Raw genomic sequence first — 13520 nt, 5'->3', positions numbered from 1 at the left:
TACAAAGTGCCAACGTGGTGGAAATGATTTGGTTCTACTCGTATCTTATAGGATCCTTGATTTAAGGCGATCGAAGCATTTATCCTATGGGGGGGACAAAAAAAGGAAAAAAAAGAAAAAAAGGAAAAAAAAAAAAGGAAAAATAAAACAAAAAAAGGAAAAAAAAAAACAAAAAGGAAAAGAAAAAAAAAATCACACACACACACAAAAAAAAACCTCCTCTATCGACCGCTGTTTTTAAACCTTGTCATTTGCAATGCATGTGTTGTTGTCGTGTTGGGGTGGGGGGGAGGAGGGTCGGGTCGAGGAGCTCCTGGGCACGACGCCGCCGTCAGGTTCTGTTCAGGCTCCGCGCTGTGTCTCATTCCAGGCCAGGGCTGCGATTGTTCCTTGGGATGATCCAACTCTGACCGCTGGGCACCAACCCTTCACTACGGGAATATCTGATGGCAATGGATTTTCATATCTTTCTCCTGAAAAAATAAATTCTCTGTTTGAAATTGGAATAAATTTTGTTCCTAAAAGCCGTGGTGCTCGCGAGCGTCTTCCTTCAGCTGCGTCCCTGGAGGTGTGCAGGGCTGAGGGGCTCGGAACGCGTTGGAGAGGAACCCCAGTGTTGGCACTGCAGCCCTGCAGGGAGGAACCTGGGGGTCCTGAGGGGTGAAACGTGAGGCAGCAGGGTGTGATTGCAGCTTGGAAAGCAAACGGGATCCTGGGCTCCATCAGCAGAGGGGTGGCAGCAGGGACAGGGAGGCGATCGTCCCCCTCTGCTCTGCTCTTGTGAGGCCCCATCTGCAGCACTGCGTCCAGGGCTGGAGCCCCCAGTACAAGAAAGACAGGGAGCTGTTGGAGAGGGTCTGGAGGAGCCACAGAGATGAGCAGGGGCTGCAGCACCTCCCTACAAAGACAGGCTGAGGGAGCTGGGCTTGTTCAGCATGGAGAAAAGAAGGCTGGGGGTGACCTCAGTGCAGCCTGCAGTGCCTGAAGGGAGCCTGCAAACAGGAGGGGAATCAACTCTGTGCAAGGCGAGATGACAGCAGGACAAGGGGAAATGGTTTGAATGGAGGGAGGGCAGATGGAGGTTGGATGTCAGGGGAAGTTCTGTGCTGTGAGAGTGGTGAGGTGCTGAACAGCTGCCCAGAGAGGCTGTGATGCCCCGTCCATCCCTGGAGGTGTTCAAGGCCGGGTTGGATGGGGCCCTGGGCAGCCTGGGCTGCTGTGAAATGGGGAGGTTGGTGGCCCTGCTGTGGTGGGGGGTTGGAGATTCACGGCCCTTGGGGACCCTTCCAACCCCGGCCGTTTTGTGTTTCTGTGAGCACCCGAAGAGGGCACTGTGTGCATGGGGAACCCACAGCACTGCTCTGCATCACTGCTCTGTGTGCCTCTCCTCCTCCCCAGGGTGTTCTGAGCTGGGTTTGGGAGGACTGGAAGGGACCCCCGAAGGCCATCTGGTTGCCCTCCCTGCTGCAGATGGGACACCCACCGCCCCACCGGGGCTCAGGGCCCCTTTAACTCACCCTGAGTGTCTCAGAGGGAATTGCAGTGCATGCACACTGCGTGCTTTGCAGCTCTGCATGAATGAGCCCCTGCAGCAGGGAGGGCCATCCTGAGCACCTCTGCTGCAGTGCAGGGCGAGGAGAGGACAAGGCACAGGGTGCAGCCTGGGGGGAAGCCCCCCATCCCCGAGCTGCTCAGGGCTGGAGCCAAAGGCTGCCACAGATCCACGTCACAGCAGGGAAAAGGACTTGAAAGCAGATGCTCTTTATTGGTTTTACGTCTTTACTACAACAGAGCTGCAGCAGGAGGGGGGAAACGAGGCAGGGAAAGGATGGAGGGTGTCACAAATGGGTGGGGAATGAAAGCAGCCGGGTGTCACACAGCGGGGAGGAGGAGACGCTCGCTGGGTCCTGAGAGCTGCAGCCCCTCCTTTGGGTGTGCAGCCTAAAACAGGGCTCTACACCAGAAGGGGGATCCCAGGGGGGCTTCCCTGGGGAGGATGGAAGCGGCAGCAGGAGAGCATTGGGCACCGCAAGGGTGAGAGCAATCGCTGCGACCTCAGGACTTCATGACGTGGTTGATCCAGGGCAGGTAGGGGCTGATGTCTGTGTAGAAGGACATGGGCTGCCGGTAGGGGTAGGAGTAGATCCCGTAGGCTCTGTTGTTGCACACGAGGGGACACCCAGTATAGCTCTGTAAGAAGGGGAGGAGGGTGGAACAGCAAAGAACTGATACGGGAACGGAGCTTTCAAAGGGCAGAACCCAGTTTGGGAGCAGCACAGCCACTGCTGCAACTCAGCATCTCTCCATGCCCCGCAGAACGCACTGAGAGCAGCCCCCCCCCCCGGGGTCCCGTCGCACCAACCTTGTCAGGAACCCCGTTGCTGCTGCTCTTGGCACACAGGACGTGGTCGGCGAGGCCGAGGTAGATGGGGAGGCAGTCCCGCTGTTTGCTGACGGTGACGTTGGCCTCACAGAGGGCAGCGTTGGAGGCTCCGTGCCCCCACCCGGCGACGCTGCACATCAGCCCTCCAGGAAACCTCGTGTTTGGGAAGGAGATGGGCCTCACGCGGTCGTTCACGATGGCTTTGCTTTTCAGCTGGGTGGCAGAAAACACAGAAATGGGTGTTTTGCCTTTGGATGCAGCGTGACCAGGGCTGTCCCCCTCCCAGCCCCCCCAGCTCCAGTGGCACCTCCAGCAGGAGGATGTCGTGCCCCTCCTCGCGCCTCCTGTACTTGGGGTGGCAGTGGTACTTCTGCACCTGCAGCTCCTGCCAGCTTTCCTCTTCCCTCTGGATGTCGCGGGCTCCGAGGATGACGGTCAGAGGTCTGTGGCTGTGAGATGGAGCACAGAGGTGTCATCAGCTGTGCGATTAGAAGGGATGGCCTGGGGACGCGGATTGGGTTTGGTGGAAGCTGATAGGAGTGTGGATCGTTACTGCAGAGCCTGCCCAGAGCGGATTGCTGGGCTCAGTGTGGGTTTTCTGCCTCCGGAGCTTCGGCTGAGCTCATTGGGTCCACCTGCAGCAGGGGCTGCCCTGGGGGAGCAGGGAGCGCCGTGGGGTTGGGGCAGCCGCTTTCCATCGAGCTGTGGGATGCGGGCGCTTTGGTTCTGCTGGTTTTGCCCTTCAGACGGGACTGGAGCTCCAGCCCCCATCTCCTGCAGCTCAGCCCATACTGCCCCACGACCTCACCCACGGCCTCGTGCCGGCCCCACAACCCCTCTCCCTGCCACGCAGAGCCCTCCCACCCCTACCTGGGAATCATCGCCTGGGTTGGGTGTCCCAGAACTCACCTGAAGCACTGCGCAGCTGTCATCACCCACCCGGGGGCCACCAGGAAGCCCCCGCAGAACCCACCATCCCTGCCCCGCAGATAAGCCATGTATGGCCTGGATTGAGCCACAGCCTGGCTGTCCTGGTCCAACCGGCTCCAGGAGTGACCTGCAAGGATGAAGGGGTGGATGGGGACGTGGGGATGGGATGGGGATGTGGGGCTCGGACCCCTCAGCCCACCCCACAGCCTCTCTACTCACCAGCCGTGTCCAGAGGCCACGCCAGCAGCAGGACGGTCAGCAGGAGTCTCTGTGGGTGCTGCATGGCCTCGAGGATGCCCCAGGGGTGAGGCTGTGAGTGGGGTCTCTTCCTGCTCTCAGGAAGGATTTATACCCTGAGACGAGACTCCAGGAAACCACCGAGGTCGCACTTCATCTGATTAATCTCACTGCAAAGCGCAAACCTCAGCAATCTGAGGAGGGGAATTCAGGCAGCTTTCGGCAACGGTCCCCCTCCATTTGGGGTGGATTTGGGGTACCTGGAGCCCTCCTGGACCCGGAGGCAGCGTTCTCCCACCGCCTCTGAGCTGGAGGCTGCATGGAACGTGCCCACCCCGCCACACTGCCCTCCTTTGCAGCTCGTGTTGTTGTTTTTGCAACTCTTTGCATCTCTTGATGTTATCACGAGCCTTGCAAAATGAAGATTTCTTCTACATGATGTACTGCCTCCAAGAAGGCCAGCAGGGCCTTCCTACTTCTTCTTGGTAGATGCTGTCGGAGCCCGAGGAGCTGCCCCCAAAACACCACGTAGGTTATGGCTGGCTGGGGGCAGGGAGCTGCACAGCAACACCACAGCTGGCGCCATGAGGTCCCTGCTCTGCTGTGCGTGGAAAAAGACTCCCTTCTATGCATTCTTTCCAGCATGGGTGCTCAAACACGGATCAGGCTTCCTAGCAAAGCCCTCGGTGCCTCGTGGCTGTTGGACGATGCCCACAGTAGAATACTTGAAGTTTTAGTTAGCCCTCAAGTGATCAGCAGGTTGGACTTGGTGACCCTTGTACTTCCCTTCCACCTGAATTACTCTGTTCTCCTCTGCTGGGCTCTACTGAACTCAGCTCAGCTCAGTTCTGCACTCCTAGGCTTGCCTCTACAGCTCGACAACAGCGGACTTGACTCAAGTGGACTCTACTGGTCTGAACTCAACTGGATTTGACTCCAGATGTGGTTGTTCCCCATTAAACAACACCTCAGTGCCCCTCCACCAACTGGCCTGTGAGCACTCAGAAGGATGCTGCCCATAGCAGGGCTGCCTTTGGCCCTGCTTTGTGGGGAGGAGGGATGTGGGTTTGGGATGCTGCCCATCCGCTGGCCCTTAGGAGGGGTCATGCCCCAAACTGGCAGTTCCTTCCTTCGGCGATGACGAAATGGGTCTGATGCCGGCTGCTGGGAAATGTGCCTTCCCTCCTGCCCCCGGTGCCCTTCCTGAGAAAAAAGCTGCCATTCTCGTGCAAAGATTGCTGCAGACAGAGCATCGAGGAAAAACCTGACGTGACAAAGGAAAAACCTGACGTGACAAAGTGACAGAGATTTGTTTCATACCCTACAGATAAGCAGTTGCAGCAGTTGCAGCCTTTCCACTCGCAGATGCACTGCTTGATAGGGGCTGTTAGCAGAAGCCCAGAGCATGGATCCTTCTTGGTTCCTCCACGGCGCCTTGGTGGCATCACCTCCTGCAGGCGAGGGCAGGGCGAGCGTGGGCACACACAGCCAGGGCTGGACCACAGCGCATTCCAGCCATCCCCTCCCTTGGGCAGATATGGCTGGGTGGAAGCCCAGGAAAGGCTCTGAGGACGGGGCAAGCATCCTGTTCCCTCAAATTGCTCACAGTTTCTGTATGTTCAAAACTTCACGCTGGATTTCCCCTCCACAAACCCTCGCATTCTCTCCTGGAACTTACACAGACGTCCTGCAGCAAGGAGCGCTGCTCTGCCCCATTGCCTCTCCTGTCTGTAGTCCCCAGTCCTTGCCCAGCCCTTTCAGTATGGTGTTCTCTGAGCTCCCATCCGTGTCCCTACGCAGGACATCGCAGACAGATGGACACTGGAGGGCTGTTGGCATTCTGAAGGCGGTGGATGGGATATGTGCGGCGCTTCCCCTTTCCATCCAGGTCACAAAATCATCAAGGTTGGAGAAGACATCCGAGACCATCCAGTCCGCCCATCAACCCACCTGCACCATGCCCACTCATAGATTCGTAGAGTCACTAAGGCTGGAAGACAACTCTCAGATCCCCAGAGCAGCCCCAGCCCACCTCCACCGTGCCCACTGCCCATGTCCTAAGTGCCACCTCTCCATGGTTCTTGGACACCTCCAGAGATGGTGACCCCACCGCCCCCCTGGGCAGCCCGTGCCACCATATCTCCATTTTTTGGTGAATAAACTGTTCCTCATATCCAACCTGCACCTGCCCTGGAACAACACGCGGCCATCACCCCTCGTCCTATTGCTGTTACCTGGGAAAAGGGGCTGCTCCTTCTCTGGACCCCGATGTCTTTGTCACTGCCATCCCACCACGGAGAGGAGAAGCATGGCTGACCCAACCCTCCCTTCTTGCTGTGATGAGGGATAAGAAAGAAGGCAGAAATGCTGGGGAATGCAGCTCAGAATTTGCTGGGGGTGTTTCAGGGTCCAGCAGGGCAGGGGCGTCCAAGGGAAAGGGGCTGTGCAGTAGCGCCACTGCATTCCGGTGCCATATGGGAATTCTGCTGGTGACAACGTGGCACTGAAATGGGCCGGCAGCGGGACAGCCATCAGCCTCGGAGCAAAGGGAGGGAGCCTATGGGCATCCATTGGGACACCTGGGTTCCCAGGGCAGAGGGGGGAATGGAGCCACCAGTGGGGGCAGGAAGGAACCCGTCAGGTCTCCAGGGCTGACGCTGCACCGTTACTTCATCATGATTTTCTTCATCCAGCGTCGGTAGTTGGCAATGCGAGCGTAGGCACCGGGCGGGCTGTCGTAGCCGAAGGAAACAACACCCTGTGTGACTTCATTGCACACCAGCGGCCCTCCGGAATCACCCTGCAGACAGATGGGATCCATGGTGGGAGCCTCGTCCTGAGAGATGGGCTCAGCTCCACCCAGCAGGAGCAGCTTTGCCATTCAAAGGATCGCCTCTTCCCAACAGGAGCGGCATCGCCTCCATCCTTTTCCCCAGGGCCAGAGCTGCTCCTGCTGGCTGTGCTCCATGGGCCGCCGTCTCTCCTGGAAGCCCCCTCAAAGCCCCCCCAACTATGGCCATACCTGGCTGGAGTCCTTCAGCTCGTGGAAGCTGCCAGCACACACCATGCCGTCGTCGAGGTGTGGGTAGAACAGAACGCACTTCCTGCGGCTGTAGATGGAGACTTTGCTTTCAAAGAGTTTGCCTGTTATCTGGTCCTCATCAATCAGGCCCCATCCTGCTATGGTGCACGAGGAGCCCGTCGGGAGGTAGCTGCTGGTTTTGGGCAGCGCAATGGTGCGGACGTATTTGTTGAGCTTGGCCTTTGCTGTCAGCTGCGAGAGAGAAGGGCTGTGAGCAGAGCGGGCGGAGGAAAGAGGGGAGGGCTGGTGGGATGCACAGCTCTGCAAACACGGCCCTGCCTGGGGGTCCCACCCCACAGAAGTGCTGGTTGGCACAGGGAGCTCTGCGTGCGATGCTCTGTTTGGCCCCGCTGCCCCCAGCCCTTCCCTGCCCCCCGGGCTGCCTTGCCTTGAGCAGCATGATGTCGTTGGTCAGGGTGTCGGGGTCGTACGCAGGGTGTGGGTGGTATCTGAGGATCCCTCAGACCTGCTGGCTCTGCTCTGGCTGGAAGATCTCATGAGCCCCCAGGACGACGGTGATGTTCCTGACCGTGGCAAAAAGGGGAGAGGAGAACCAGTCGGGTCTCATTGCCACCTCCCCACCCCTTCTGCAAAAAGGTGGGGAGAGCTGCTCCAAAACAGCCCCAGTGATGGGGAGGAAGAGGAGGATGAAGCCGCTGTGTGCAGTACTCACCCCGACAAGCAGTGCGCAGCTGTCATCACCCAGTCGGAGGCCACCAGGACCCCCCCGCAGGCAGAACGCCCCACCTTCAGGTACGCCATGTAGGGGTGGGAGTGGGGCTGGGCCTCGTGGCTCCCAATGATCTGACCCTGCAGAGCACCTGCAAGACACAGTGGGGTGAGCCATGGGATGGAGCGCAGAGCAGCAGCCCCGTGCAGCTCTCCTCTTACTGCCGTCAGCCCGCGGGCAGGAGAGCAGCAGCGGCAGGGCCAGCCACAGTGGGCAATGGGGACGACACATCTCCTCTCCGCGCTGGGTGCTCAGAGCTCTAAGCCTCCCTCCTGCTGCCCAAGGGGTGCTTTTATAGCTTGGAGCATCTCTACCCTACAGCCAGGAAGCCATGTGCGATGGGCTGATTGCTTTAATCGGGGCCGTGCATCCCGCCGGGCTATCTGCATCTCTGCTGCTCGCGTGCTCAGGGGCTGCAATCAGTGGAACAGCAGCGCAGCAGCGCCTCGGGTCAGCAAATCTCTGTGCAGGGGGCACGGACCCGGCACACAGCACACCTGTGTTCTCCCAGTCCTGTTTGTGGGTGGTTTCCTCCTGCAGCTGAGCCTGCAGTTTGCCTGTGGAGCTGCAGCCTCAGAGCTGCGCCACCCAGCCCTGCGCTGTGAGCAGCTCTCCTTCCTCACTGCTCTTCCCAGCCGTTCACTTTCCCCTCCTGCCAGGCTGTCCCACTTCGCTGCGCTGCTTTTTGCTCCCTGGGGCTTCCATCTACCAGAGCTTACGGAGCTGCACTCCATGCAGCTTTGAGGGGTGGGCAGGGGAGCTCCAGGGTTCTGTGTCCAGCTTTGGTTCTGTGATTGGTTCTGAGAAGCGTCCGCTCTGCTGCGGAGAGATTTCACACGGCTCATCACTGCAGCCATCTCGGGGCCCCCTGCAGGAAGGGGACGAGGGGGGGTCAGCTGCTGGGAGAGGTTTCTGCCAGCACAGAGATAAGGAGCGAGCAGCAGCTGCTGGGGACATCCTGCCATCCACTCATGGGCTTAAGGAGCCCTTTGCTCCTTCCCATCCTCGGATGCTTGGGCTCTCAGGTGGCTTTGCCCACCTCCCAGCAGTGGTGGCTGAGCTCAGGGCGGTTTCTTTGAGCTTCTCTGGGTTTGTAACTGCAGCTGCTAAGAGAGGAAAAACCCAACAGGTGGTGATGATGGGGCAACCAGCAGCGAGCAGCTTTAACAGCCCCTCCATGCCACGGAGACATCACCCCTCGTCCTGCTATGGGATGCTCAACTTCCTGGTCCTTCTACGCAGCGTTAAATTCCCAGTCCTGCTATGGATGTTTGCCCACAGACCCCTCTGTGCCTGTGCCCAGCCTGCTTTCTGCCCCAGACCCCCAGGGCCGTGCCCACCAGCCCCACTGCTGCCCCATCAGGGTTCTGCCAGGTGTGTGTGCCCCACATGGAACATCTGAGCCTGAGCTCCCCGAGCGTGAAAGAAAACCAGAGCATGGATGAGGCTCCAACCCGACCCCGAGGAGGATTTCTGGGAGGGGAGGCACTTCACACCGCTGTTTGTTTTCCATTTCTACAGACAATGTTGAAAGTTTTTTTCTACAGACAAAATTGAACCAAACTTCTGAAGAAAAAAAGAAAGAAAAAAAAAAGTTGGGTGGATCTTTTCTTTCTTTTCCCTTCCCTCTTTGCTTTTTAAAGCCATTAATGTGGTCAGAAGGAGACAACAGTGAAACTTTCTCTTTCGTGTTCTTGTTTTTCCTGCAGAGGTTCAGTGAATTCTTTTTTTACGGGGACCCAACTGCATCCCTGATGACCCTCTGAGTGCTGCAGACGTGCCGGTTCCTGGGCTCGGTGCATGGGGAGGTTTTTAGGGCTTTCTGCTTCACCAGAAGGACCCCCGCCTGCTGTGAGACAGCAGCACAAACCCATGGTTCAACCGCCAGCAGCAATCAAGTCATCTCTAAACCAGCACCACTCCACCCTTCCTGGGGCAGCAAAACACCTGCAGGGACGGATGGGTGGAGGTGGCACAGCAGTGGGGCTGGCAGTGTCCACCTGCCCGCCAGAACCTGCCCCACAGATTGCTTTGTTGGGCTGTGACTGGGGGCTGGATGGGTCTGGGGGGTCTGGGGTTTGTCCCCAGGTCTGGGTGATGGAATGGGGCAGCTGTGGGGCAGCTTTGAGCAAACTTTAGTCTTCATCTGCAGGAAAGAGATGAGAGATGCTGCAGGACGGGGTGTCCTTCTCCTCCCCCCTGAATTTCAGAGAACCTCTGAACTGAAATAGCAGAGAGAGGCATCAAGATAAAGCTGGTGTTTGTGCAGATCGCGATGGGGAGATGGGGCAGAGAACAGGAACTCGGCCTGGAGGAGGGGGGCTGAGTGCTGTGTGGGGAGGACACCACACGGGTTGTGTTAGTGCTGAGCAGGGGGGACCCATGGGGTGACCCAAGTGTCCCTGGTCTCATCGGGCTGCGGGGGCAAAGAGCTCAGTGCCATCAGGTGCCTCCTTCCCACAGCTGCTCGGATGCCATTCGCTATTTGAGGAGCTGCTCCAGGCCCTAGCAGGGCGCATCCCTTCAGCCCTTGACCTTCATCTCCGCCTGCTCCATCCTCTGCCTCCCACAGCTGATGTTTGGCTCAGGCAAAGCTGAGAACTCGGAGGGGTTTGTGAGGCTCCCGCCGCCCCTTTGGGACTGAACTCTTTGCACCAAGGGCTGAGCGCCCCACGCTCTGCCTTCCCCCTGCTTAGGGCTCATTCTTCCTGCTGATTTCCACTCCTTGAATCTCAGGGCCACCCGCTGACCTTATCAGCACGAGCTCCGCTAACGGTGAAGCCAAACTGACACCAGCAGCTGAAAGGACCAACGTGGAGCCTGGAGCTCCGCTTCCCACCAGAACCGCTTCTGTTGCGCACCATTCCCTGCAGGAGGAAACATCCTTTGCATTTTCCATGCGCCTGCGCCGCGGTCCAGGAGAAATCCTCAGATCCCACAGCGGTGTGAGACGGCCCAGCTCTGCCCTGGGGGCTTCTCCATGACTCCGGGTCAGCCTGCACTGAGAAAGGGGTTCAGCTGTGATCCTGATGCTCTTTCTCTGCAATGTTTGGGTGGGTCCATCCTTGCAGAGATGTGGTTGGCGATGTTGTAACTTCCCTTTTTTCTTTTTTTTTTTTCTTCACGTTGGTAGGTAGCAGCCTCACTGCTTTCACCCTCCTCATTACCTACTGCACCGGGCCTCCGACGAGCAGCTGGGGAGCAGCGCTGGCTGCTGTGCCTCATCCTGGCAGCACGAGCCATGTCAGGTGAGTCCAAAACTCAACAACTGGGGCTGGGAATGGCGTGGTGCAAGAATGCCCCTCCAGGTGGGTTTTGCAGATGTAGGGAATAGATGAGTGACAGACAGCCCTGCGGTCAGGTTGGGGCTCTTGGCTCCAGGTCCCAGCAGAGCCCCTTCAGCTGTGCGCCTCAGAATCCTGCACATGATGGAGGCAGTGGGAAGATGCTGACCTGCCTGCAGCAGGTGTCCGGGTGCAGGGTGCACACAGAGGGCTTGGAGCGTCTGGATCCCTGCAGCGGGGTGCAGCAGAGCCCTGGCTGCAGAGCAGTGGGCGCCTGGATCGGTGCACGGGGGGCTGCATGTGGGGCTCTGTGGCTGGAGGTCCTCAGGAGGGGGAGAGCACAGAATTCCTCCTGGAGAAGGGTGGATCTGGGCACAGGTGTGAATGGGGCATTGGGTGGAGGGCAGCTGCTCTGAGGGGTGAATGAATGCCACAGAAGCCCAGCAGTCGCCGGGGCACTCATGCCAGCACTCAAACCAGCAGATCCCACCCCACGATTTCTCCTTATTAAGAAATGACGACAGCTGCCAGAAACCATGCCAGTCTTGTAGCTCACAACAGGAAACTTAATAAACAGGAAGACCCTGCTCAAGTGTGGCCTTACAAAACACCTCACCCGCCTCTCCCCTTGTTTTTGCAGCACTCTGGGGCTGGCAGATGGGGCTTTGACTCCCATCTCTGCCCCGGACTCAGCACTGCCTCCAGCCCTCAAACAGAGGCTCGGCTCTGCTCCAAACCTCACCTGAGCCCTCGGTGCTCAGAATTCGGACGGCCCAGGGCTGAGCTGGATGCTGAATCGTTCATTCTCCCTTTCTGCTCAATATCCCGAGCTCAGAATGGACCTCCTCGACAGGAAGGGCTCCTGCTTGCAGCTGGCCGCCATGCGGAACGTGAACATCATCCTGCAGCACTACAACTTCTCTGGCAAGCTGACCAACCGGCCTTCCCAGGATGAGGGCATGGGCCTCATCCGCACCATCTTCGTCATCGTCAGCTGTGCCATCATCCTGGAGAACCTGCTGGTGCTGCTGGCCGTGCTGCGCTGCCTGCGGGCACGCCGCTGGGTCTACTCCTGCATCGCCAGCATCACCATCAGCGACCTGCTGGCCGGCATCGCCTACCTCTCCAACCTCTGCCTCTCAGGCAAGAAGACCTTCCAGCTGTCCCCTCAGCTCTGGTTCCTGCGGGAGGGCATCCTCTTCATCGCTCTGGCTGCCTCCACCTTCAGCTTGCTGGTGACGGCCATCGAGAGGTACAGCGCCATGGTGCGGCCGATCGCTGAGAACGAGGCCAGCAAGACGCTGCGCCTGCGCGGCCTCATCGTGTTCTGCTGGCTGCTGGCCTTCGTCATCGGGCTGCTCCCGCTGCTGGGATGGAACTGCCTCTGTGATTTCAGCACCTGCTCCATTCTCCTGCCCCTCTACTCCAAGAACTACATCCTCTTCTCTGTGGTCATGTTCAGCATCATCCTGCTGGGCATCATCGGCCTCTACATCTCCATCTTCCAGCTGGTCCAGGCCAGCTCGAGGCAAACCACCTCTCGGCACAGCCGCAAGCGCTCACTCCGTCTGCTCAAGACGGTGCTGATGATCCTGGGCGCCTTCATCATCTGCTGGAGCCCCCTCTTTGCCCTGATGCTGTTCGATGTGTTCTGTGAGACGCACACCTGCAGGCAGCTGCACAGCCTGGACTGGACCTTGGCTCTGGCCATGCTCAACTCGGGCATAAACCCCATCATTTACTCACTGCGGAGCGTGGAGGTGCGCCGCGCCGTGTGCAGCCTGCTGTGCTGCTGCTGCGTCAGGATCGGGCTCTGCAAGCCTGGGAACTGCCCGGTCATCACCGACATCAACTCGGGTTCATCCACTGAGAGCTCCCTGCGCTACCGGGAGAGCTTCCGCAGCCCCATAGCCCCGATCCCACGGCCCAGAGCACCTCTCTCCAGCAACTCCAGCATGATGAGCAATCTGCCCAGTCTCTGAGAGGCCAAAAGTGGCCCAGAGATCCCACTGGGACCTCAGGGTGCTGGGTGCGGCTGTCAGAACTGTGTCAGATGCTGTCCCACCCCCGCTGCTGACTGTGGCCAGGCTTTGAGCAGGAGGTGGCATAGAAACGTGCTCCTGGAGGGCAGTGAGGGATACAGGCACAGGCTGGGACAGACGCTCTGCTCAATGGATGCTGTGCTGGGGTAGGACTGGGTGCTGCTCCATGTCTGCACATATACAGCTGCTGTACCTGCTCTGGTGAGGGCATTTAGCCCCATGGCGCCCCATGGCACAGAGATGGCACTCCCCACTTGGACTTGTAGGGGTTATCAGCAGCAGAGAACTGAGGGTTGCAGGAAATTGGACCACTGCAGCCACGTCTGCACCCACTGCTGCCCAAGGCTCAGCTCCGCAGCCCCGGCCTGCGGGACAAAGCAGCAGGAGGGCTTCCGAGGTGCTGCAAGGCCCCGGGCAGGAGCGGGGCGCTGAGATACACAGACACGGGAAGGGCGGCTCCAGGGGCGGGCAGAGCGCTGTGCTGTGTGAGCTGCGCAGGGCAATGCTCCTGGGAAGGGGCGTTCTGCAGACCGGTGTTATGAAGGAGAACAGCACCCAATCACTCTCCATCGCCGTGCGGGAAGCCAAGGCCAGCCAGGCCCTGCGGAGAAGCTTAAAACCTTACAATAAAATCATCGGGCAGGAAGCCCGCCTTTGGTGCGCTTTTATTCCGTCTCGGGCGCGAGGCAGCTCGGATCCCACAGGAGGAGGTGCAGTGCCGCCCCCTACGGCAGCCGCTAGGGCACGGAGCCGGAGATGGGCCCGCACGGTGCCCCCGATCCCCGCAGGGCCGGAGGGACCCGGCGCCTGCTCCCCTACCGGAAGTGCCCGT

At 59.1% G+C, this 13520-nt stretch overlaps 3 protein-coding genes across 3 annotated transcripts; 1 reads left to right on the top strand and 2 right to left on the bottom strand.

The window, feature by feature from the left end:
• Positions 1-1783: 1783 nt before the first annotated feature.
• Positions 1784-3620, bottom strand: LOC125685052 (granzyme G-like). The gene is made up of 5 exons (XM_048927790.1): positions 3533-3620; positions 3293-3440; positions 2691-2832; positions 2363-2596; positions 1784-2190 (listed from the first exon to the last, which is right to left on the bottom strand). The coding sequence occupies exons 1-5, from the start codon at positions 3594-3596 to the stop codon at positions 2056-2058; spliced, it is 723 nt and encodes a 240-aa protein (XP_048783747.1). The 5' UTR covers positions 3597-3620; the 3' UTR covers positions 1784-2055.
• A 1439-nt stretch (positions 3621-5059) lies between these two features.
• Positions 5060-7618, bottom strand: LOC125685051 (mast cell protease 1A-like). The gene is given in 5 exon segments (XM_048927789.1): positions 5060-6350; positions 6573-6824; positions 7021-7156; positions 7306-7453; positions 7524-7618. Coding segments are annotated over 5 exon segments (741 nt in total). The 5' UTR covers positions 7594-7618; the 3' UTR covers positions 5060-6215.
• Positions 7619-9010: 1392 nt separating this feature from the next.
• On the top strand, positions 9011-13502 carry S1PR4 (sphingosine-1-phosphate receptor 4). Its single transcript, XM_048927779.1, has 3 exons — positions 9011-10352; positions 10496-10610; positions 11287-13502. The coding sequence occupies exon 3, from the start codon at positions 11435-11437 to the stop codon at positions 12626-12628; it is 1194 nt and encodes a 397-aa protein (XP_048783736.1). The 5' UTR covers positions 9011-10352; positions 10496-10610; positions 11287-11434; the 3' UTR covers positions 12629-13502.
• The last annotated feature ends 18 nt before the right edge of the window (positions 13503-13520 follow it).

Source organism: Lagopus muta, chromosome 26 (assembly GCF_023343835.1).
Source record: "Lagopus muta isolate bLagMut1 chromosome 26, bLagMut1 primary, whole genome shotgun sequence".
Classification (NCBI taxonomy): Eukaryota; Metazoa; Chordata; class Aves; order Galliformes; family Phasianidae; genus Lagopus; species Lagopus muta.
This window is presented reverse-complemented; position numbering and strand designations above follow the sequence as displayed.

Excerpts from the sequence above, each read along its gene's own strand:
- S1PR4 (XM_048927779.1), top strand. The coding sequence starts at position 11,435 with ATGCTGAATCGTTCATTCTCCCTTTCTGCTCAATATCCCGAGCTCAGA.
- LOC125685052 (XM_048927790.1), bottom strand. The coding sequence starts at position 3,596 with ATGCAGCACCCACAGAGACTCCTGCTGACCGTCCTGCTGCTGGCGTGG. Across the intron at positions 2,833-3,292 it reads ACAGCTGCGCAGTGCTTCAG|CCACAGACCTCTGACCGTCA; the intron begins GTGAGTTCTGGG and ends TCCATCTCACAG. Across the intron at positions 2,597-2,690 it reads ACGACATCCTCCTGCTGGAG|CTGAAAAGCAAAGCCATCGT; the intron begins GTGCCACTGGAG and ends TCTGCCACCCAG.